Here is a 25523-nt window from a genome sequence, read left to right on the forward strand (position 1 = left end):
AAACTACAAATTTTTAGCAGTCAGTATAAAGCTGTTGTCACTTAACAAGCACAATATTCAAACATTTGTTCTCATCCACCCTTATCTTATTTGTGAAAGCTGTCTCTTGGTGCACCAAAAACAAACACACACACACACACATACACACACACACACACAAACACACACACACACATGTAATTGAGAAACAAGCTCGTAAGTTATCTGGTACAAACTCCATGTCTTCCAGGGAGCAAATGGAATGAAGATACATCTTGTAATGGGCCTTGGTTTCTCAAATTAATGTCAGTTTTCTTAATCCACTTCCATGGGCCTGAAAGAAACTTAACACATTCTGTAATATGCTGTCTGACAATCATAGCTTGCAAATTCTCAATTATGTCTACTTCTTTACTAGTATTTTAATGGAAAGTTGGAAGAGGATACATCAGGGGTTCATGGTCAAATGCAATTTCAAATTATAAATTAATGAGGTCTGTGAAATACATGACTTAATACATGAATGACAGATGTCATCATAGTATAAAGCCTCCATCACATTAACTTCATGTTTGAGTAACATGGGCCAAACTGGTTTAAAAAAAAAAATATTAGGCTTTTTTTAAAGGTTATTTATTTTTCTCCTTCCTTTTTACGTCTATTTTCTAGTTACTGGTTTTATTGAGTTACAATTACCTGGGCAAAAAATTTTTATTACATACTAACCATACCTCTCACTATAAATTTGTATGGATCATCTGCATTAATGTTCACCTAAAATGCATAGTCATACCCTGAACAAAGAGTACTCTCATTCCTTTTTATATATAGTCTGGTTCATTATGACAAATTCAGGTGATTTGCTGTACCTTCATAAGTGAAGAGTGTGAGGACTCTCAGTGAAAAGACCAAGAACTGCTCAAAATAACATCCTACTACTTTAATACAACGTTAGTGTAAAACACAGCAACATATTCTTTTCTTCCCCTTACATATGTGCTTCATTGTCCGAAGAAGGTACAAAATATCCATCATTATTTAAGGGTTCTAAGTTTGCTTCATTCATATCTTTTCTTCCATTTTCTGATGCCTTGGTATATTTTCCTTGATATATTTTCTTCATAGTGAAAATTAATACAACAAGCAGAATAAGTGCTGAAAATCTTAAGCTCACAATCAAGCCCAAGTAGGTATTTCTGTTAAAAGAGAAAAAAATTAAATGTCCATTTTCAGTCATTTAAAACAATTTACAGTGTTGTTCTCCAGTATGCAGAAGACCTTAAGAGGAAAAAAAAATGGGATTTGAAATTATACATAAGAATATTCAGTCAGCAATTCTAGTGGTTATTTTTACTGATACATAGGAGGGTTTTTAAAATTATTTTAAAAGGAATATATAAGCCACAGAAACTAAGCATGATTAATGATCTACCTAAATGCTTTCCATAAAAGTAAGGTATACTTGGAATGTTTAGCTTTCTCAAAGATGGATTAGTTCATGTGTAATGGAAAGAGACTATGAAGGAAATGAATTAACTAACAGATTATCAGATTGAATTCATTTAGATTGAACCAGGAGCCAAAGTTTAGTTTACAGGCTAAATGCAGTCCACAGCCCCTGCTGTATGGCCTAGTGGAAGTTTTTTTTTTTTTTTTTTTTTTAGTTTTATTTATTTATTTTTTTGAAATTTGTTGTCAAATTGGTTTCCATACAACGCCAGTGCTCATCCCAACAGGTGCCCTCCTCAATACTCATCACCCACTTTCCCCTCCCTCCCACATCAACCCTCAGTTTATTCCCAGTTTTTAAGAGATTCTTATGGTTTGGCTCTCTCCCTCTCTTTTTTTTGCCTTCCCCTCCCCCATGGTCTTCTGTTACATTTCTCAGGGTCCACATAAGAGTGAAAACATATGGTATCTGTCTTTCTCTGTATGGCTTATTTCACTTAGCATAACACTCTCCAGTTCCATCCATGTTGATACTAATGGTCAGATTTCATTCTTTCTCATTGCCAAGTAGTATTCCATTGTGTATATGAACCACAGTTTCTTCATCCATTCATCAGTTGATGGACATTTAGGCTCTTTCCGTAATTTGGCTATTGTTGAAAGTGCTTCTATAAACATTGGGGTACAAGTGCCCTATGCATCAGCACTCCTGTATCCCTTGGGTAAATTCCTAGCAGTGCTATTGCTGGGTCACAGGGTAGACCTATTTTTAATTTTTTGAGGAACCTCCACACTGGTTTCCAGAGCGGCTGCACCAGTTTGCATTCCCACCAACAGTGCAAGAGGGTTCCCGTTTCTCCACATCCTCTCCAGTATCTATAGTTTCCTGGTTTGTTCATTTTGGCCACTCTGACTGGCATGAGGTGACATTTCATTATGGTTTTGATTTGTACTTCCCTGATGAGGAGTGATGTGGAGCATCTTCTCATGTGCCTGTTGGCCATCTGGATATCTTCTTAAGAGAACTGTCTATTCGTGTTTTCTGCCCATTTCTTCACTGGATTATTTGTTTTTTGGATGTGGAGTTTAGTGAGTTATTTATAGATTTTGGAATCTAGCCCACCTACTGGAAGTTTTTAACAAAGCTACATTAAATTATCTTGCACACATGGTCGATTCTTATGATTCTCAGCTTTGGTTGCACATTAGAATTATACCAGGAGATTTTTTTAAATCCCATGCCCATGCCACAGTCCCTGAACAATCAAATAAAAATTTCTGAAGATGGGACACAGATATTTGCAGTTTTTAAAGCTCCTCAGGTGATTATAATGAACAAGAAAGACTGATTGTCACTGACCTAGTAGGTTAGGAAACACTCACTGGCCTCATGACATTGTTAACTAATTGACAAGCTTTACACACAAAAAATATTTGAACAATTATTAGGCTTAATTGAAGCTGAATGGATTTATAGAATTTTGAGCCATATAAGCTTAAATTTATTAAAATTACAATAGAATGTTGTGGTGTCCCACATATAATAAAAGAGATATTTTAAACCTTCAAATATATTTGTCTCATCCTTGGGTTATGTCAAGTAGTTCTACAACAATGTTAAACTTTTCAGAATTTCTATTGTTACTGAGAAAAATTAGTATGTGTTTCTGGTTATGTAACTGTTGCTAAGAAAACTTGAGTAAACTGGGTTTAGGTTAGGGATTGATATCATAATGTAGATTTCTACTTCTTGGAGTAGGAATTGTTTACATTATTTTTATGCTAGATAAAATGAATGAACAATTATCTGGTTACCTCAAATATTAAATCCAAAAAAATCATAAGGTGACTAGGTTTTGCTGTTTCTTCACTGGAGAACACACTGCTCTTTTTTAAAATTCCACTTTAGACAATGCCTAGGCAGTACTTTTCAAAGTACTTTAGGCAATGAACACAACTGACCAAAAGGAAAGTGATAAGGCCCTTGAGTGAGCTTCAAAGTGTTAAGAGTTCTAAAGAGGGTTAGTTATCTCCAGCTGGTTGCAATATTGCAAACTTCATGACAGAAAGTAGTAGCTCTCTTAGACTGCCTTCTTTCACTTGGCAATGTGTATTTAAGATCCTTTCTAGGAGGAGGGGCCAACATTGTGGAAAAGTAAGGGGATCCAAAGTTCCCTCATCTCACAAAGTAGTGTTGAAGCTAAAGGACTTTGAACTCCAAGAGTCCAATAGGAAAAGAGACTGTGGCTTCCAGGGACCCACCAGGACAACCTGATGGGTCATAGGTGTGTGACTGTGAACTGGAAGAGACAAAATGAACCGAGGGGAGGGATCCCCTTCTGCAGAGAGACAAAGGGAAGAGAAGGAGCAGCTGGGGAAGCATAGGTCTGTATCTAGACAAGAAAAAAAAAAAAATCACAGACTGGGACAGAGAAGGAGGCAATCTCTAACTGAGGGGCTTTCTCCGGACTGGGACTGGGGTCAGCTGCCTGGCCTGTGCCCACCAGTTAGGGACCACCTATTAGGCAACATGGAGTGCTGCTTCCCCAGTACTGGGCGCACAGAACGGGAGTTTGAATTCCAGCCAAGCACCAGGACACAGGAGTTGGCGGAGCAAGACAAAACGCCTCATTTGCAGCCGCAGGACAGTGAGGACAGCTCAAACAAGTGGTTTGGGACACCTGGCCCATGGAGGAGAGACTGGGGTGTCACCATTTTCTCCTCATCACCAACAAGGTGGGACTTCAGCAACGGACAGCCGGGGGGGCGGGGCACAATGGAGGCAAGGCCAGCGTACACCATACCACGCCCCTCCGCACCTGATAACTGTGTATCTACTGGAGTGGGATTGATACTGATGAACCAGATGGCCCCTACTCCAGACCAGCGCTGTTGCATTGCCTGATTTAATTCTCAGACAATTCTTATTATATAGATACATTCTTCTTTCCTTTTCTCCTTCTTATCTCTTCCCTCCTCTAGTCTGGTTACTCTGGTTGCTGGCTTGTTTAAACAGACATATTTAATCCATTCTCTTGATACATGTTCCACATCTCTTTCTTTATTCTCCTTTCTCTCTCTCTGGATTAAGCCCTACAGTTTCTCTGTATGGATAACTTTATTTTCTTTTTCTTTTTCCCTTACTCCTTCTTTATTTTTCTTACTCTTTCTCTCTGGATTAAGCCATATAGTTTTTCTGGTCAATTTTTATTCTTTATTTTTCCCCTCCCTTGTCATTTCTCTCTTTGTATGGGATAAGGCCTCTTCCATCAGTACCTCCTCCACCCTTTTATTTACTTGTAGCTCATGTTTGGGTTTTTTTGTTTTTGTTTTTGTTTTTTTGTTTATGCGTGTATTTGAGTGTTTTTGTTTTCTGTGTGTTTTTTGTTTGTTTGTTTTCCTTTCTGGGGATACTTCAAGGAACAAATCAAAGCACACCTAGTGAAGGGTTCAAAACATCACTATGAGTAGGGAGATAAAGTAACCAAACTCACAACAACAGACAGCAAGTATACTCTCCAAAAAACACCTCCTGAAGGGCCAGGCCCTGGACAGTGTATTACCCCTCTTTAATATAGTAGTTCTCAGAGGCACAAGACACATAACAAGCTTTTAAAACACATAAGGGACATAAAACTAGCCAAAATGATGAAACAGAAGAATTCTCCTCAAAAGAAATTCCAGGAAGAAAGGACAGTTAAGAATTGCTCAAAACAGATATAAACAGTATAACTGAATAATAATTTAGAATAACAGTCATAAGATTAATCTCTGGACTTGAAAAAAGCATAGAAGACAGCAGGGAACCTATTGCTGCAGAGATCAAGGAACTAAAAAATAGTCATGCTGAATTAAAAATGCTGTAAATGAGGTACAAAATAAACTAGAGGTGGTTGACAGCGAGAATTGAAGAGGCAGAGGGGGAGATTGGTGAAATAGAAGATAAAATTATGGAAAAAGATGAAGCTGAGAAAAAGAGATATAAAAAAAAATCTGGATCACAAGGGGAGAATTAGAGAACTAAGGGATTCAATGAAATGGAACAATATATGTATCATAGGAGTTCCAGAAGAAGAAGAGAGAGAAAGAGGCCAAAGGTGTGCTTGAACAAATCATAGCTGAGAACTTCCCCAATCAGGGGAAGGAAACAGACACTGAAATCAGGGAGTCACAGAGAACTACCTTCAGACATAACTTGAATTGATCTTCTGCATGACATATCATGGTGAAACTGGCAAAATACAAAGATGAAGAAAGAATTCTGAAAGCAGCTAAGGATAAACAGGTGTTAACCTACAAGGATAGACACATAAGGGTAGTAGCAGACCTATCTACTGAAACTTGGCAGGCCAGAAAGGAGTGGCAGGAAATTTTCAATGTGCTGAATAGGAAAAATATGCAGCCAAGAATCCTTTATTCAGCAAGTCTGTCATTCTGAATAGAAGGAGAGATAAAGGTTTTCCCTAACAAACAAAAACTGAAGGAATTCATCACCACTAAACCAGCCCTACAAGAGATCTTAAGGGGGGCTCTGTGAGTGTTGTAAAGACTGTAAAGCACCAGAGACATCACTACAAGCATGAAACCTACAGATAACACAAGGACTCTAAACCCAATCTTTCAATAATAACACTGAATGTAAATGGACTAAATGCTCTAATCAAAAAACACAGGGTATCAGAATGGATAAAAAAAAAGACCCATCTATTTACTGTCTACAAGAGACCCATTTTAGACCTGACAACATCTTCATATTGAAAGTGAGAAGATGAAGAACCATCTATCATGCTATTGAAAGTCAAAAGAAAGCTAGAATAGTCATACTTATATCTGAAAAAAAAAATAGATTTTAAACTAAAGACTCTAATAAGAGAGGAAGAAGGGCATTATATCATAATTACAGGGTCTATCCATCAAGAAGAGCTAACAATTATAAATGTTTATGCACGGAATACGGAAGCACCCAAATATATAAAACAATTAATCACAAACATAAACCTTATTGGTAAGAATGTGATAATTGCAGGGACTTTAATATTCCATTTACAACAATGGGCAGATCATCTTTACAGAGAATCAGTGAATAAACAATGTCCCTGACTAGTATACTGGACCAGATGGACTTGACGGATATATATAGAACTTTTCATCCTAAAGCAGCAGAATATACATTCTTCTCAAGTGTACATGGAACATTCTCCAAGATAGATTACATACTGGGTCACAAAACAGCCCTCAGTAAATATAAAATAATTGAGATGCACACTTTCAGATGACAATGCTACGAAACTTGAAATTAACCACAGGAAAAAGTTTGGAAAACCTCCAAATGCATGGAGGTTAAACAACATCTTACTAAAGAATGAATGGGTCAACAAGGCAATTAAAGAAGAAATGTAAATGTATATGGAAACAAATGAAAATGAAAACACAACAATCCAAACCCTTTGGGATACAACTAAGGCAGTCCTAAGAGGAAAATACATTGCAATCCAGGCCTATCTCAAGAAACAAGAAAAATCCCAAATACAAAATCTAACAGCATACCTAAAGGAACTAGAAGCAGAACAACAAAGAAACCCCAAACCCAATAGAAAAAGAGAAATAATAAATATCAGAGCAGAAATAAACAATATGGAATCCAAAAAAAAAACCCCCAAAAAACTGTAGAACAGATCAATGAAACAGAGAGTTGGTTTTTTTTGAAAAAATAAGCGGGGCACCTGGGTGGCTCAGTCAGTTAAATGTCCGACTTCAGCTCAGGTCACGATCTACCAGTCCATGAGTTCAAGTCCTGCATCAGTCTCTGTGCTGACAGCTCAGAGCCTGGAGCCTGCTTCGGATTCTATGTCTCCCTCTCTCTCTGCCCCTTCCCTGCTCATGCTCTGTCTCTGTGTCTCAAAAATATAAAAACATTTTAAAAATTTTTAAAAAAGAAAAATAAGCAAAATTGATAAACCCCTTGCCAGAGTTCTAAAAAGAAAAGAGAGAAGACCCAAATAGATAAAATCATGAATGAAAATGGATTTATCACAACCAATCCCTCAGAAATACGAGGAATTATCAGAGAACACTATGAAAACTGTATGCCAACAAATAGGAAAACCTGGAAGAAACGGACAGTTTTCTAGACACCCACACACTACCAAAACTCGTATGGGAAGAAACATAAAATTTGAACAGACCTTAACTAGTGAAGCAATTGAATCAGTTATCAAAAATCTCCCAGCAAATAAGAGTCCTTGACCAGATGGATTCCCTGGGGAATTCTACCAGACATTTAAAACAGAGTTAATACCTATCCTTCTCAAGCTGTTCCAGAAAATGGAAATAGAAAGAAAACTTCTGGACTCATTATGTGAAGCCACTGTTACCTTAATGCCTAAACCAGACAGAGACCCCACAAAAAAGGAGAACTACAGGCCAATACCCCCGATGAACATAGATGCAAAAATTCCCAACAAGATACTATCAAACTGAATTCAACAGCATATAAAAAATATTATTCACCATGATCAAGTGGGATTCTTTCCAGGGCTGCAGACCTGGTTCAATATTCACAAATCAATCAATGTGATATATCACATTAATAAGAGAAATGATAAGAACCATATGATCCTGTCAATAGATGCAGAAAATGCATTTGACAAAATACAACATGGTTTCTTAATAAAAACCCTAAAAAAGTTGGGATAGAAGGGACATACTTAAACATCATAAAAGCCATATAGTAAAAGCCCTCAGCTAATATCATCCTCAATGGTGAAAAACTGAGAGCTTTCCCCCTGAGATCAGGAACACGACAGGGATGTCCACTCTCACCACTGTTGTTTAACATAGTGTTGGAAGTCTTAGCATTAGCAATCAGACAACAAAATGAAATGAAATCCATCAAAATCGGCAAAGAAGTCAGACTTTAACTTTTCACAGACCACGTGATACTCTACATAGGAAAACCCAAAAAGACTTCACCAAAAGACTCCTAGAACTGATACATGAATTCAGCAAAGCTGCAGAGTACAAAATCAATGTACAGAAATCAGTTACATTTCTGTACACCAATAATGAAGCAACAGAAAAAGAAATAAAGAAACTGATCCCACTTACAATTGCACCCAAAATCATAAAATACCTAGGAATAAACCTAACCAAAGATATAAAAGACCTGTATGCTGAAAACTATAGAAAGCTTATGAAGGAATTTGAAGAAGAGACAAAGAAATGGAAAAAGATTTCCTGCTTATGGATTGGAAGAACAAACATTGTTAAAATGTCGATAGTACACAAAGCAATCTATACATTCAATGCAATGCCAGTCAAAATTGCACCAGCATTCTTCTCAAACCTAGAACAAATGATCTTAAAATTGTTATGGAACCACAAAAGACCCTGAATACCCAAAGTAATATTGAAGAAGAAGACCAAAGCAGGAGGTATCACAATCCCAGACTTTACCCTCTACTACAAATGTGTAATCAAGACAGTATGGTATTGGCACAAAAACAGACACATAAACCAATGGAATAGAATAGAGAACCCAGAATTGGACCAAAAAATGTATGGCCAACTAATCTTGTACAAGGCAAGAAAGAGCATCCAATGGAAAAAAGACAGTCTCTTTAGCAAATGGTGCTGGGAGAACTGGACAGCAACATGCAGAAGAATGAAACTAGACCACCTTCTTACACCATACACAAAAATAAACTCAAAATGGATGAAAGACCTGAATGTGAGACAGGAAACCATTAAAACCCTAGAGGAAAAAGCAGGGAACAACCTCTTTGACCTCAGCTGCAGCAATTTCTTACTTGACACATCTCCAAAGGCAAGGGAATTAAATTACTAGTAAAAATAAACTATTGGGACCTCATCAAGATAAGAAGCTTCTGCACTGCAAAGGAAACAACCAACAAAACTATAAGGCAACCGACAGAATGGAAAAAGATATTTGCAAATGACATATCGGGTAAAGGGCTAGTATCAAAAATCTATAAAGAACTTATCAAACTTAACACCCCAAAAACCAGAAATCCAGTGAAGAAATGGGCAAAAGACATGAATAGACACTTTTCCAAAGGAGATATCCAAATGGCCAACAGACACATGAAAAGATGCTCAATGTCACTCCTCATCAGGGAAATACAAATCAAAACCACACTCAGATATCACCTCACGCCAGTCAGAGTGGCCAAATGAACAAATCAGGAGACTATAGATGCTCGAAAGGATGTGGAGAAATGGGAACCCTCTTGCACTGTTGGTGGGAATGCAAACTGGTGCAGCCACTCTGGAAACCAGTGTGGAGGTTCTTCAAAAAAATTAAACATAGATCTACCCATGGCCCAGCAATAGCACTACTAGGAATTTACCCAAGGGATACAGAGTGCTGATGCATAGGGGCACTTGTACCCCAATGTTTATAGAAGCACTTTCAACAATAACCAAATTATGGAAAGAACCTAAATGTCCATCAACTGATGAACGGATAAAGATGTGGTTTATATATTCGATGGTTATAAGTTACACCTTCTTTTTCCAATTTACCTTTTGTCTTTGAACTTTGCCTCAGTTTTGGGACACAGAGTTTTGTTTTTTTTTTCTACTGTAGTTTTAGGGGCTAGGATCATACTGAGCAACACATTCCTGCTTCCTAGGTAATTAAAAGTATTTCTACCAGTATTTTTTATTCTAATACTTGTAGTTTCATATTGTAAATATATGTGTTTGATTAATGTGCATTTATTTTTTATGTAAGGTTAAAGTACTATTGCAACTATTTTTTTTTTCTAGATGACCATCCAGTTGTTTCCCCATGAATAGAAGATTGTAGAAACAACGTTTTTTCCTTTTTTTCCAGACCTGTGACCAGAGCTCCAGCTGATCATTTTATATCATCTTAGAGAAGCCAGAATGTCACTGAAAATAGTTTTCTTTAGTATTAGGAGAGATTTTAGAAACAACAACAACAACAACAACAACAACAACAACAACAACAACCTGAGTACAAATCCCAGATCTTTTTGTTATTTACTGTATGATTTTGAACAAATTACTTATTCTTTTTGAGTCTTTATTTCTTCATATTTAAGGAAAAAGGGAAAAAATGCATCTCCTACAGTTTCTAAGAGTATTAAAATGAGATACCATGCTGCCTGATACAACATGAATACAAAGTTCATTAAATGGTGTTTATAATCATTATTATACCAAAAATGACATGTCATCTTTTAGGAATTATTATAGTCAAAGGAAAAAATCAATTCAAGAAATATATTTATGACATCTTACCCATATAATCTGGAGTTATACAACCTGCAAAACCCTCGTTTCCCACAGCTGCTGGTAGACCACTTCATACATGTCTTATCAATCAGAGCCCCAAAATATATAGGAGCTGGAATTCCTCCTGCAACATGAGATGAGAAAAGGTCAATTCAAGGAACATGTTTCAAACATAACTATGTGATATTCCACACTGATACATTTTAGATTAAGTAAAATTGAAAATTTTAAAGCACTCTTCCATTGTTTTGACCTAAATTTACTCAATAATTGAGACGGTTAGGAATCTCAAAGGCTCAAATCACATATAATAGCATAGATATCTGTTATCTACCTCACCCGCCACACATAGGGAAGAGAAGATGGAACATTAAACGCATGTACACTCTGTTCTTATGATTCCCAAGTAACTTAAGCCTGACTGGTGAAAAGGAGAATGTTGTGAGTAAAACATGAAAGTTATGTTGGTTCGTACATAATTTTTCTTAGGCAAGGAAAGCTGAGGAATGGGAGTAGAATTATAACTTCACAGGGAAAGGTAAATGTTCTCAACTCAATTACTGCAAAGTCAGGAGAGTCTTGTACGCTATTTTTAAGAAAATTAGAAGGTAGGGGCACCTGGGTGGCTCAATTAGTTGAGCGTCCAGCTCTTGATTTCTGCTCAGATCATGATCTCACAATTCAAGCCCTGTGTCAGGCTCCACACAGAGTGTAGAGCCTGCTTGGGATTCTTTCTTTCTCTCTCTCTCTTTCTCTCTCTATCTCTCTCTCTCTGTACCTCCACGGCTCATGCTCAATTTCTCAAAACTAAATAAACAAACAAAAAATTAGAAGGTAAATGCCAACACTAGCTCTTCCTCCACAGACAAGCACAGGCTCAGCTTCACAGAATTCTAGGCATCTTGGCAGGTTGTCCTTTCTTGGCTTAGAGCTCCCCTTCCACTTTGTTGGTGTCATTAAAGCCCACAATCCTGCATTTTCTCTCCATTGATTGTGCACACTTTTAAAATCTCCTGAAGGAGCATGGGCTGTTCAAGTTAGGGCTGGTGGCTGAATTTTGTTTCTGTTAATGCTCTGATGACAATGATGCCTAGGTGTCCAGTGGTCTGTGCCTAACCCAGGTTTTATTTGTAGTGTACAGTTTTACAGAATGTAAAGCTTTTTAGAAATACATATGCTGCCTTATAGAAGAAGTGCCCATCTATTCCTACTGCTATTTTAATAAACTCTGAGATAAACTCCTAGTTCAAAGGACTAGTAATTTGAATAAAATTTTAGGGATATGCCAGTAGAGATCTATATTGCATATGGTGGAACTGAAGTGGCCATGTTTTTACTTTGTTCTTTTTGTATTTTGATGAGTGGCTGACAATTTTTATTTTGTTACATAAAAGTGGTAGTGATTCATATTTCACAAATTTTATTAATTCCATTTACTTTTAATTAGTCTCAATTTTCTGAGAGTGAAAAATCGGAGATGACAAAATTCTGGTGTCTGGGCTAAACATATCTGAGGAAAACTGGTACTGAGAAAATGGGTGAAAAATTTGCAGCTTTCCACAAATTACAGCCACCCTTTGAAAAATGAAAAATGCATGCCAATAATTTATTTTCCCCATATAATACCACCAGTCTGGCCAAACTGACCAAACTTAATGCATTAAATGTTTTAGGTAACAACCTTGGTCTTAAGTCATTACTAGAATTTTAAAACTTGAAATTATCTATTTTTTGATTATCTTTTTCAGTTTAATGATTCTCTATGGACTCCTCACAATTTACACATATTTTGTATTCAAGAAAATTATTTGTGAAAGTTCACTACTCAGGATGCACTTTTTTTCTCCCCATAAAAGCAGTTAGGTTCTATTGCACCATATATTGGACACATCAAAATAATGTGCTCAGTTAGGATGGTAAAATTCCTTGCTTTCTGTTTTATGGCATTAGAATAATTTCCTCTAGTCTCAATCTTATTTCAGAATCTAAGGAGGAGTGCTTGCATCCACATTCTATTTCATCTGCTAGCTTCTATGGCTTAGCTTCTAGGAGTGAGGCATCTCCATCATATGTGGAGGCAGGAAGCTTCTAGGACAGACAGAGCTGTGAGATTAGAGAAGAACAGAAGGAAGGCTGGGTCGAGAACTAAGTGGAATCCTGCAGCACCTCCATCTTCTTCTCTCCATGTGTTTTGCATTCCCTCTTTCTACCTTTAAGGATCTGTGGCCTTCTCAAATATACTTCCTGTACAACTTCTCCAATGCAATTAGCCATAGAGTTATGTTTCTTCCTTTTGCTTGCACGGATCCCAGGGACTGGCCCCTCTCGCTTACTTTTCCTTCTGCCATCAGTGGCTGCCTCCAGGCCATGGTCAGTCTTCTACCCCAATCCCTAGAGGAATGGTGCTCTTTTCCTACTTCCCAGGAATAAGCATATTATGTTAATACATCTTACAAAGGGGCTTGCACAGGAGTTAAGTTAGGAGTTGTTGAGCTAGCAAGGGAAATCTGTGTGGTATAAATGGCAAATGACAACAAGGGGAAAAGGGCGATATCCTATATCTTGTACTAGTCACCTCATTTGAATATTTAGAAATAGGACTCTAACCTCTGGAGTCTACAGCCCTACTCTTTAACAACATAAAACACTACTTCCTGAGCTTTCTTTCGTTCAGAACACTCCTTTAGTCCCAGATGTTCAGTCCTACCGTTTAGTTCCCATTTCCTCTCTCATTTTTAACTTCTGATAAAGGTTAGGGTCCCCAGCCTTAGAGAAGAGGGAAAGCAAAAAGTCTGTTCCTGTTGTTTCACACAATCTCAGCCTGACCGGATACCCTGTACTTCCAAGCTGTTTTGGGCATTAACGTCTTTGTGTAGAAGGAAGGCCCTCCACTTTGCCTATTAGAAGTAACATTCCTAATTCTAAAAGTAGAGAAACTTGGGGGATCACTTATCTTTGTGTTAAAAAGAGTGTAAAACAAATATGATGACTCTTTGTTCTAGTTAAACCTTGACGTTAACTAGATGAACAAATTCTCTTTTAAGTTACTTAGTTTTCCTCTCATTTTTTATTTACAACAAAAATAGAAATTATTTTGAATTGTAACTTCTAAACATTTCTTATAATTGGAAATTAATTATATTCAGTCCGTGAGCTTTGGCACGAAAATTTATATCTTAAATTTTTAATCTCTATATTTAGCATACCTAATGCTCGTATAGTTAGTGAATGGAAACCCACTGCAAGGGATTTCAGCTGAGGTTGAACATTTCTGAAATAAAATAAGGGCAAAGAAACATTAAACATCTCCAAAATACCAAACCAAGTTCAATACTTAAACATTTCTTGGGGCTCCTGGGTGGCTCAGTGAGTTAAGCATCTGACTCTTGATTTCAGCTCAGGTCGTGACCCCAGGGTCATGAGATCAAGCCCCGCATCAGGCTCCATGGTGAGCATGGAGCCTCCTTAAGATTCTTCCCCTCCCTCCCTCCCTCTCTCTCTCTGCCCCTATTTACTCTTTCATAAACAAACAAACAAACAAACAAACACTCAGTGGCATTGTTCTTCATGATCAAATGAAAACCCTCAAGTGAATGGCTGACATTTCAAGTTGTCTTTCAGTTGTTTTAAAACGGGAACATATGAGTGATAATAATTATTATTCTCTTATTTTTCAATATGTTGAGATTTCAAGACAGTTTAGCATTTTCACAATTGATCCTTTGAAATCCTATCAGTTTGTGATTGGAACAGACTTTATTATGCCTACAAAGAAACAGATCTCCTGTGACCCATTCAGTTGACACAGGCCACGTGATACAGCAGATGCTTTTATTGAGGTCTTGGTGTGAGGAGAACTCTTTTACCATCTTATTTCTGCCATTTATGGTAAAATCAAAGTTCACTAATATGATTCATAAACCATGGAATATAACCAGGAGGGTCAAAAAAGATACCTGTGTATTCTAGTGTCTAATGTATGTAAATGGCATTTTAAAGGGAGCAAGCACATTTGTATCCTCTCTTTTAGAAATTAACTCACTCTTCCATTTAGAAATTTCTTTCCACCATTCCATTTTTCTGTGTCCAATGAGATGATGACACTACCATACCTGTGATAGCCTAATACATTTCAAGTGAAATGAATTATCCAGCAGTAATGGCAAGAGAGGGAGGAGTTGACTGTTTCTATGGAACATTTCTATGGAAATACTTGATTAACTAATACAAATGTTTTTTTTTTTTAATTTGAACTGTTTGGATGACTGTATTTGTTCATAGAGATAAGCAGACTTAGTCATTCAACAGATGTCTAAGTGTCTCCTATGACATTCCATGCTAGTTCTTATTCTTGAATAACGAGATAATGGTGGTTCATATTGAATAAGTGACTTGGAGAAATCATGTAACCTCTCTTAGTATCAGTTTCCATATTCCTCAGTCCCTGGGTTCCTACATGGTTTAGTCATTCTTTAATCACACCCAGTCTCTTGTTCTTACAGCACTCAAACTCTTCCATTATATCCCTTGTTACCAGGAAAATCTTTAGATCATATGTTCTTAGGAAATTTTTCACTTTCTTGTTCTAACAAAGCCTGGCTTCCCCCTGATGGTTCTCTTTCCATGCAACTCTTTCAAGTGGGGGCTGTTTTCCTCCCACAGCCTGCCGTCTCACTGGGCCTCAAGAATAGATGTCCTTCTTGCCTTTTCCTTTCCTTGTTTTTTTACTACCTGCAGACCCTAGTGCCTCCTCTGAAAGACCTTTAACTTTCCTCAAGTATTGTGCCATTCTAATATATCATTCTCTAACTTACTGGCTGAAATATCTATGGACTAGCACAACACTCCCCGCCCCTGAATCTTTCCTTGGCAGTTTTAGGGCTAGGCTGTGATTTTTTTCCCCAAAACTATATCTGCCACTCTTCCTAGTTATTTTAATAATCCATGTAAACCATCCTCTCAAAGCTCTGGCCTACATGTTTCTTGACCTCTTCACCCATTTGGGGTTATCTCACCCACTGCATGGTCATGCCAATCAGTACATACTTCCCTAATTATCAGCTTTGAGCTCCCTTTTCCTAACACCTCTTAACTTCACTGTATCCACTAAACCAACTCCAACAAAGTTCAGACCCACAGGGCTCTTCAGGACCTTGCCACCCTCCACCTTGTCCCCACCCATCTCCATTTTCACCGCCTCATTTCTTTCCTACCATGTTCTCTCATTATCATCCTTCCTTTCACATACCTTAAACTTTCATGTCCCTCTCATTTGTTATTGTCCCAGGCAAGCAAAAATGCTTTCATCCAACCCCTACCTTTTTCATTCGACCCCTCCAGAGCTGTGCTGACTTGAGGAAATCATTCAAACATTCTGACTAAGCTCATTTTAAATTCATAAGTACAACCCCCCAGGGCCTCTGGTACAATCCTACTGTATTTTACTAGCCCACTTTCCCAGTTTATTCTCCCAACCTTAAAGATTACTAGTTCCCACTTTCTGATCTCATTTGAAGCTACTTCTTTTTCCTCCTCTCTCTTAGTTGATTACCTTGCATTTTATTTAGCAGAAAAAGTAGAAGCAATCAGAATAGACTTTCAATACTCTTGTATGAGTAAAGCTAAACATGTAACTCTTTTTTTTTACTCACATAGAAGACATTCCTTTCTGTTATAGAATAAACTCCATGCACTTGTTCATATCCCCTTTAACCTTCCCCTGTCATGTTCCCTTTCTTTCCTGTACCATCAATTTCCTTAAACTTTACCGGATAATTCTCATCAGTACACAAGCATGCTATAATATCTAACATAAACAGAAATCTTGACACCACACCCTTGCTAGCTTACCACATCTCTTCTCTGCTTCTTTATATAACATTACTAATATGAAGGATTTTCCCTGAGTATCTGCACTTCCCCTTCTTGCATTTTCTCTTGGTTCTTTGCAAAACAGCCCTTCTTTCCTCCCATCTTTATGCATTACTTTTGTTAAATCTAGTGACAAGTGCATAATGAAATCCAACAATTACTTCCTAATCTTTAACTGCTATGACACACCTTCTTGGTTTCTCTCCAACCTCATGGAATCTCTTTCCTAGTTTCCTTCAATGGATTCTCCTCCCATTCTTGGTTTATGAGATTAGAGTGCCTGGGTCTTGGTTCTAGAATCTTATTTCTATCTGTATTCAATCTTTAGAAGGTCTCAACATTGCCAAGATTGTAAATAACATCTGTGTGTTATTCATTCCAAATTTAATGTCTCCAGCTCCAATATTTCATCAATAGGCATCTCAGACTTACAGGGATAGAACAAATTCTTGCTTATCCACTATCTTCAACTACCCTTCCTTAGTCTGCCTCAGTTTGTTGAAAGTACCACCATCTTCTCAGAGCTGAGCCAGAACCTTGAGATCATCCTTAAATTTTTCTTCTTACATGCCACATTCAATCCATCAGCAAATACTATTGACTTGGTTTTAAAAACAGATCAAAGACAAACTGATATCACCTTCTAATTCCTTTACCATCACTATCCTCAATCAAATTCCCATCCTGTGAAGAACTATCAAAGCCTTCCATTCTCCCTGATTCCATCCTTGAGTCCCAAAAACTTGATCTCCACACAACAGCCAGAGTCATCTTACAATTGGATAAGTCAGGTGTATAATTTTAATGCCTAATGGCTCTGCTGGCTTCTTAATACAATTAGAATAAACTCAAAAGTTGTTACTGTGACCCACAGGGTATGTTTTATCTGGACCATGCTCTTCACTTGTACCCAGATCAGCATAGCTTATACCCTCATTTTTTATTGTGCTCTCTTATCAAGTGAATTCCAATGCACAATATTTGAATTATTTTCATTTATTTGCCCCACTTCTATATTCTTAGTCTGAGTTATTTTTCTTCCTAGTGCTTAATACTTCTATTTTACATATTTACTTGCTTATTTATTGTTTCTTCTTTTATACCCATCCAGTCTTTCACCCTCACTGGAAGCTAGTAAAAGAGAGCCTTTATCACTTATGTTCATAGTTCTGTCTCAGCTACTAGAATTGTGTCTGACACACAAAATGAATATAATGAATGAGTGAATATAATCATTCCTGCTTAGTCTAGTTTTAATAATAGCCTTATGATGTAAGCATTGGAAAATCATTAATAGACTGAAGTTCATATTTTTATTCTACAGTCTGCTTCACAAAAGTTTTCTTTCATTAAAATTAAAGGCTGGTGAGAGATCAGTAAATGTTTTTGATGGTAATGTTTATCTTAACCACTTAATAAGGTAAAATATAAATGTCATCAATGATGAAACAGTGTTCTCTAAAACCCTCTATTCACTCTGCAAAGATTTTAAATTAAAAAGCTAAGACTTAGGGGCACCTGGGTGGCTCAGTCAGTTAAGTGTCCGACTTCAGCTCAGGTCATGATCTCATGGTTCATGAGTTAGAGCCCCGCATCAGGCTCTGTGCTGACAGCTCAGTGCCTGGAGCCTGCTTCAGATTCTGTGTCTTCCTTTCTCTCTGCCCCTCCCCCTGCTCTCTCTCTCTCTCTGAAAAATAAATAAACATTTAAAAAAATTAAAAAATAAAGCACTAAAACATTTTTTTAAAGCTAAGACTTAGATAAAGCTAATGCAGAATTTTGAGGGAGTTTTTTTTCTGATAATTAATGTGTAATTTGGCAAATATGGAAGAGTTCTGTTTTTGAGTAGACATTTTATATTAAGGTGGAGACATAGCTGTAGAATAAATTAGCATAAATAATTTAACAAGATTTGGGGTAAGAATAAAATTTAAACAATTATAGATTCTGTCTACTCATGTATATTCATTTTAACACAACTTATCACATTTGTTTTCTTTCCCTTCCATGTCATGTTGTTGGCTGACAGTGAACTTGTGGTTAACTACCTAGGTCCTAAAAGTATAATTTGGATGTTAACCCAGGTTACCATATTTACACCTGTATATTTTTGAGTTATGCATGCAAGTTTTAATATGTTTTCAGTTTTAGGTAACTGAACAATTAACTTCATCAACATGGTCTGTGTGATCTTCTCCCTTCCTAACTCTCCAATCTTATCTTATGTCATAGCCCTCTCACTCAGTATGTTCCAACCAACTCAAACACTCCAGTTCTTTCTGGTCTTGAAGAATTGGCACTGATGCTCTTTTTCTATAAAGTTCTTCATTTGGCTAATGTTAACCTATTCTTTAGACTTTAGGATTCAATGTTGCTTTTTGTGAGAAGTCTCTGAGTCCTCTTCTCACTGCTCCTTGCTTCAATCCTCAATTAGGTTTTCCTCTTTATTTTCTTTAATGTTGTTCTTTTTCCTTACTAGTACTAATGACAGTTTCTAATTATGTATTTATTTTTAAACTTATTTTTCTTACATCATTATTTCCTGTAATATTCTAATGTGTATCTGTTTTATTCACCATGGAATATTCTTCAAGCATGGTGTAAGTATTAGTCTAATGAGTGAAAAAAGGAATGAATTCTGCTCATATATTTTTTTCTTATCTATGAGGGTAATTGAGAGACCAAGTCAAAAGCAATTTTGAGGGTATATGAAAACTTTAGAATATTGTAGATGGTTTACATTACACAGTCTGGCTCCCAAATGTTTTCTTTCAATTAAATCAATGGTTGATTCACTCTGACAGGCTTATCCTGGTGTAAGGCATCTCAAAATTAGAAGTTCTTTTAGAATCACAACATGGATTTTTTTTCAGAATTGAAGTGATTTTCAGTCACTCCATGTCACAAAATTCTTCATAAGAGGAGAAAATATGAAATCTTTTTATCATTCATTATGGCATTGGAGTATCACAATAATCCTAAGAAAATGCATTCTTAGAAAATTAAAATGTAACAAAATATAAATTCATGTTCCTAATATATTATGGAAAATATGTACATTATTAGGTGTGTTTATTGTCTAAATATACATTAAAGTGCTTTTAAAAAGTCATACTTACTTAAAAACCAGCATGATAGTTGGGGTGCTTCCCAATGAAGAGAAAAAATAATTCAAGACTTGCACCAGTACATAAATATAAAATTTTTTTGTACAATGATTGTCTCTTGGGCATTCACCCAAATTCACTGAATTATTTTTGTTCTGGACACCAGTTACTTCCACACAACTACAGTTATAAAACACCTAAAAAATAGTTGTTGAGATATTACAGAATATATTTGTAAATTATGACTGGGTTATAAATCATTTCATTTTAGCTAAAGAAGTCTCACCCATCAAGCTAAAATGTTTAGTTTTTAAAACATACAGTTGTTTAATAGATGAAAGGCAAAATTGTTTCCTCTATTACTCTAGAAAAAAAGCAATTCACTATTAACATTTAACTCATTCCTAATTTAAAAATTAGAAAAGAATAGAAAAATTAATGTTTGAAACTCTGTAAATAATTTCTCATTAATATAAATTATTTTAAATAATTTTCTCCCAGTCACTTTTACTTTCTATAAAACATCTAGTTACTCTCCTTAACAATCCTACTAAGTGTCAGAAACATCTTCTGGGGAGAGGCTACTCAGAGAATCCAGAAAATATAATTTTGTGGGGGGCAAAACCTGGAGCTACCCATTAGAATTGGGGCAGAATCTAGGGGAATAGGAACTATGCAGGCATACTGGAACTACTTTGTACAGCAAACACAACATCCAAGAACATAATGACAGATTAGAGGATAGATGATGTTATCACCGGGGAGGTTCAACCCAACAGAATACCCTAATGAATAGAGCACAGGAGAAGAAATCTTAGGAACAAATGATTTTAGAGATTTGATTTGGCAGGCAGTTTATTTATATAGGTGGCTTAAATAAATCCTGCTTTAATGCTAGGCTAAAAAAAGGAAATTCAATTAAGCTTAAACTTCTTAGTACTCTAGACTATTTATTGAAGAAGGAATTGGAAGAGAATTTGAATCAGTACTTATCTGATGATCAAACTTTACTTTTTCACTAGGAATAATATGGAGGAATCCTTTATGTATCAAGCCTATTGACCAATATAACCAAACTCAGGTACAAAGGACGTTATTTTGAGTAATTAGGAAGGGATGATTTCTTACTAAGGATTTGGTAAAAGAACTCCGCAGTAATCCCCAAATGTTATAGTCATGCCAGTATTAAGAAAATGTCTCCACAGTACACAGAGTTCTCTTTAGGATTCTAACATCATGTCTCTTCCAGGCCTTCACTAAGGGGCCAAGTGGGACCATGGATTAAACAGGGCATTCTCAGTGAAAAGCACTAGAGCCATGAATATAAAATAGGGGTTTTTAAGTATAGTCCTTGGATGTTAATTTATGGCCTGGCTTCAAAGACTCTGGGTGCTTTATTCTTCAAATTCTCAGTACCCTTCAATAATACAATTAGTAGGGTTATGGACAAGGAAAAGATGGAAAAAGTTTGAAAATCAAAGACAGAAATGTGTGGAAGAGGGCAATGATTGATCATAAGCTGATTATATTGCTAATGTTGGTGATAAGAAAATGGCTCCCAACTTTGTGAGTACTCAGTAGATTGTAAGTAGAATACCTGATCCCCAACTACTGGAAATTAACCCAGAGAATTAGGGAGAACCCATAGTTTGCATGGAAGGGAATATTTTAAGTGAAGAAGGATATGGTATTTCTATGGAAGTTGTCTGGAATAGGTAGGCAAATGACTAAGTTATACTGGATAGAAGTGCTGCCCTTGGAGGTATTAAAATTGGAAGCCAAGAATTGGATAGTCAAGTGAGCATGAAGCTTTGATTAATTTTTTGGAAAGTCAAAAGGGTGGTGAGCCTAAAGGCAATTTTGCATATAGATTGTTGTACTGGAAAGGCAGAAAGTACTGACAAATTGTTGGGTCAGGACTTTCCCCTAACTTCTGAAGGGTAGAGGATAAAGTAACCCTAATTGAATCTAATTAGTCAAATGAAGTGCTTCCTAGAGATCTTAAATGCATTTAAATTCCAGACAGTCATATTCTCATAAATTAAAGGGGAAAAGTAGGAATAATCTCAATGAGAATTCAAGCAACAGAAAAACCCATTTGTGTTTCAAACAGGATTTTATTGGAGGTTAAACACAACCCCACAACTATCACAATGACAGACAATACTGGGAGTCTTTTTCTTTTATCTTTTTACTGGAGACTTCACTTTCAGAAAGATTTGATAAGTAATAGGTAAACCAAATATGTGATTTTGATCAAGGAGAGAAGAGAAAGTAAAAACAAATACTCACTATAGACTTTTTATTGCCACTTGAAGATTTGCAACCTGCTAGACAAGGTGACATGTAAGTTACTCCATTGGCTCCACAGACAGGTTCCCAGTGACTTTCATCACAATTGCAGTCTGAGTTGCAATAAGAAAGTGGTACATTTATGTGAGATGCCACTGGATTATTTCTGGAAATATAAGGTAGACATATATCAAAAAGAGAGCGAGAGAGAAAGAAGAAGGAGAAATAGGAGGAGGGAAGAGAGGAGAGAAGAGAAAGGAAGGGTAGAGTAGGAAAGGGAAGCAAAGGGAAGGGAGGAAGAGAGGAGGGCACGAGGGGAGAGGGAGAAGGATGAGGAGGGCAGGGAAGGAGAAAGCAGAGGAGGGCAGAAGAGAAACAGGAAAACAGTTGGGCTTTAACCAGAGAAATTTGATGAATGATGATGCAAAAATGGCATTTTTAATACTGCTTATTAACTTAACACATACCCCCATCTTCACCCAGACATAATTTATGACCTAGAAAAAGTAAAACGTAAAGAAAAAAAAAAGATCAATAAGACTTAGATAGGAGATCTTTGTGATCCTACCAAGAAATAATTCATTAAACAAGTCACTTCATTTTTCTGAGACTCAGTTTCTCTTCAGTAAGGCGATAAACTAAAGTTCTCCCCAGCTTACTATAAAGTCCCATGAATCTGTTAGTGTTACTTAGTTTGAATTTTAAAATCTATATTTCAACTACATAAGAAAATAATTCAATATGGTCAAAGCAGAACTCCTAAGGATCAATTTTTAAAAATCAAGAATAAAATCACTCGAAAAAGACAAGAAAAACTCCATATAATTTTTAAATGCAATGACAACACGCCTTAAAATGATGGACTATAGGGGCGCCTGGGTGGCGCAGTGGGTTAAGCGTCCGACTTCAGCCAGGTCACGATCTCGCGGTCCGTGAGTTTGAGCCCCGCGTCGGGCTCTGGGCTGATGGCTCAGAGCCTGGAGCCTGCTTCCGATTCTGTGTCTCCCTCTCTCTCTGCCCCTCCCCTGTTCATGCTCTGTCTCTCTCTGTCCCAAAAATAAATAAACATTAAAAAAAAAATTAAAATGATGGACTATAAAACATGGTTGTATTTATAAGATATAATTTCATAACATGGCTAAAATTATAAAATGGATTATTTGTATAATTTAATTTTCTGCTTATAGAGTTTTAAAATTATGCTTTTGGTTTTGATAAAAATCTTGATAACATTTGAGAATTGATGAATTATCTTTGAATAAGATACTTGTGACTACTCTTCCTAAAACAGTTTTGCCATCTGTAAGTCAGAGATAATAACATCAATCGCATAGGGACTTTTTGGAAAAAAAAATTAATAAGGAAGTTCTCAAGTTTTTATTCTCAGTAGCCCTTCATAGTATTGAGGACCCCAAAGGTTTTTTGTTCAAGTGGGTTATGGTATTGGTATATATAGACTCTAATTAGAAATTAATACTACAAATGTTTAATACATGAGAATACACAAGCACACATCATTAGCCACCAGACTGATGTTATCATTACATTATTGTAGCCTTAGAAAATATCACTTTACACTCATGAGAAAATGAGAATAAGAAAGACAAATACCATTCTGGTATTATTATAAAAATAGTTTAGAATCTGCTAAGACTTCAATAAGGTCTCAGGGACTCCTATTGACCCTCAGGCCACATTCAAAGAAACTCTGCACTTACTTATATTTTAAAAAGTTAGTTCTGTTACTAGCACTTCATAAATTTTGAATACATCTATTATTTACTATGATTAAACTATGATTTTCATGAAGGCAGTGATGTATCTTATAAATCTTCTTGATCTTTAAAGAGGCACTCAGTAAAATTACTGAAGGAAAATAATCCCACACAATTCTAGCTGCTTTCTTTTGAATAGATAGCACAGTTAGTATACATGCTTTTAGGAAACTGGCTTTAGGCTAACGCATATCTGACAACTTGGGAGCCCTTAGAACTACTGATGTGATATAGCATCAGTCTGGAGTCATTGTGTGACTTCAAATAAGTTATGGTTCCTCTGGGTCTCAACTAATAAATTAAGAGGATTTAAGAGGTTTGAGCTTCATGATCTCTAAGGTTCTTTTTTTTTAAATATTTTTAAGTGTTTATTTATTTTGAGAGACAGAGTGGGGGGTGCAGAGAGAGAGGGACACACAGAATCCAAACCAGGGTCCAGGCTACGAGCTGTCAGCACAGAGCCCGATGCAGGGCTCAAACCCACAAAGCATGGGATCCCGACCTGGGCTGAAGTCGGATGCTTAACCGACTGAGACTCCCAGGTGCCCCTCTAAGGTTCTTTTACCTCAAAAGTTCAATGTTCTAGAATGTATTATGATGAGTGAAATACATCAGTCACAGAAAGACAAATATCGTATGATTTCACTCATGTGAAGTTTAAGAAGCAAAACAGTTTAACATAGGGGAAGGGAAGGAAAAATAAGATACAAACAGAAAGGGAGGCAAACCACAAGTGACTTTTAAATACAGAGAACAAACTGAGGGTTGCTGGAGGGGGTGTTGGGTAGGGGGATGGGCTAAATGGGTGAATAGGCATTAGGGGTTCCAACTTACTCTGACGAGCACTGGGTGCTACATGTAAGTGATAAATCACTAAATTCTACTCCTGAAACCATTATTATACTATATGTTAATTAGCTTGGAATAAAAAAAAAATTCAATGTGCTAAGTACTCTGTATTTACCGGAGTGGGTAATGCTGGGTGGATAGGAGTAATTACCAACAGTCAGGACTAGGAGGAAGCAGAGAGATAATTCAAGACCAGGTTGACAAGTATCTAAGAATAGGATGGTGTTTAGGTAAGCAGTTGTGGGGAAATTTGACAAGTTCAAACTGACACCTCATGAGATTGAGACTTTAGAAGCTCAGAGCCAACAATAAGCAGCACTACGTAGCATAGTTATACAAGCATAATCCAAAGATCTTTCCTTGTTGTCTGAATGCGAACCTTTCCAAGCTTAAATTCATGGCTATATTCTGGAGATTATAAGAAATCTACACCAGAATCCTGCCCCTAATTTGGGGTAGAGACTGGCATACTGGGAATACTTCAGATAATACTACAAAGTAAAGGTTTTCCTGGGTCTAATATACAATCATATATAGGATATTTATTAATTCTACTGCTAATAAAGATACTATCATAAGAAACAGTATTAGCTTGCAGAAAAGGAGAATTCAATACAATGTAAGGAAGTAGACTTAAGTAGAAAGTCTACGACTTAAGTAGAAAGCCAATAGCCCTGCATGGAGGTAGGAGACCCAGTGTACCACATGGGAGAAACAAAAATAACTTCTTGATGCCAGTGCTGGGGATTTGGGTCCCCCTATAGCAAAAGTCGAGGACTGAGAATATTTGAATATCTGAACAGATGGTTTCTATGAGGGAGTTTCTTCTTCTGGAAAACAGCAACAAAATATCACCTGCCTATGAGACTTGTATTCTACCATCTAAATCCTTTACACCTCCTCAAAATGAAGAGTTCCA

General features: G+C 36.6%; 1 protein-coding gene across 3 annotated transcripts in view; it reads right to left on the reverse strand.

Moving 5' to 3' along the window:
- Nucleotides 1-895: 895 nt before the first annotated feature.
- Nucleotides 896-25523, reverse strand: part of LOC121038851 (solute carrier organic anion transporter family member 1B3-like) — a 79839-nt gene continuing 55211 nt past the window's right edge. For 2 of the 3 annotated variants that reach the window (XM_040488747.1, XM_040488746.1), the window contains 5 exons: nt 21981-22146; nt 19701-19885; nt 13917-13981; nt 10717-10834; nt 896-1175 (listed from right to left, as the gene is read on the reverse strand). In XM_040488747.1, coding sequence (XP_040344681.1) covers nt 968-1175; nt 10717-10834; nt 13917-13981; nt 19701-19885; nt 21981-22146 — 742 coding nt within the window. In that variant the 3' untranslated portion in view covers nt 896-967. Of the gene's footprint in view, nt 1176-10716; nt 10835-11467; nt 13124-13916; nt 13982-19700; nt 19886-21980; nt 22147-25523 lie in introns of those variants that run through there. The other variant, XM_040488748.1, reaches the window with a different exon arrangement.

This window comes from Herpailurus yagouaroundi, unplaced genomic scaffold (assembly GCF_014898765.1).
Source record: "Herpailurus yagouaroundi ecotype Mexico unplaced genomic scaffold, PumYag 166, whole genome shotgun sequence".
Lineage (NCBI taxonomy): Eukaryota > Metazoa > Chordata > Mammalia > Carnivora > Felidae > Herpailurus > Herpailurus yagouaroundi.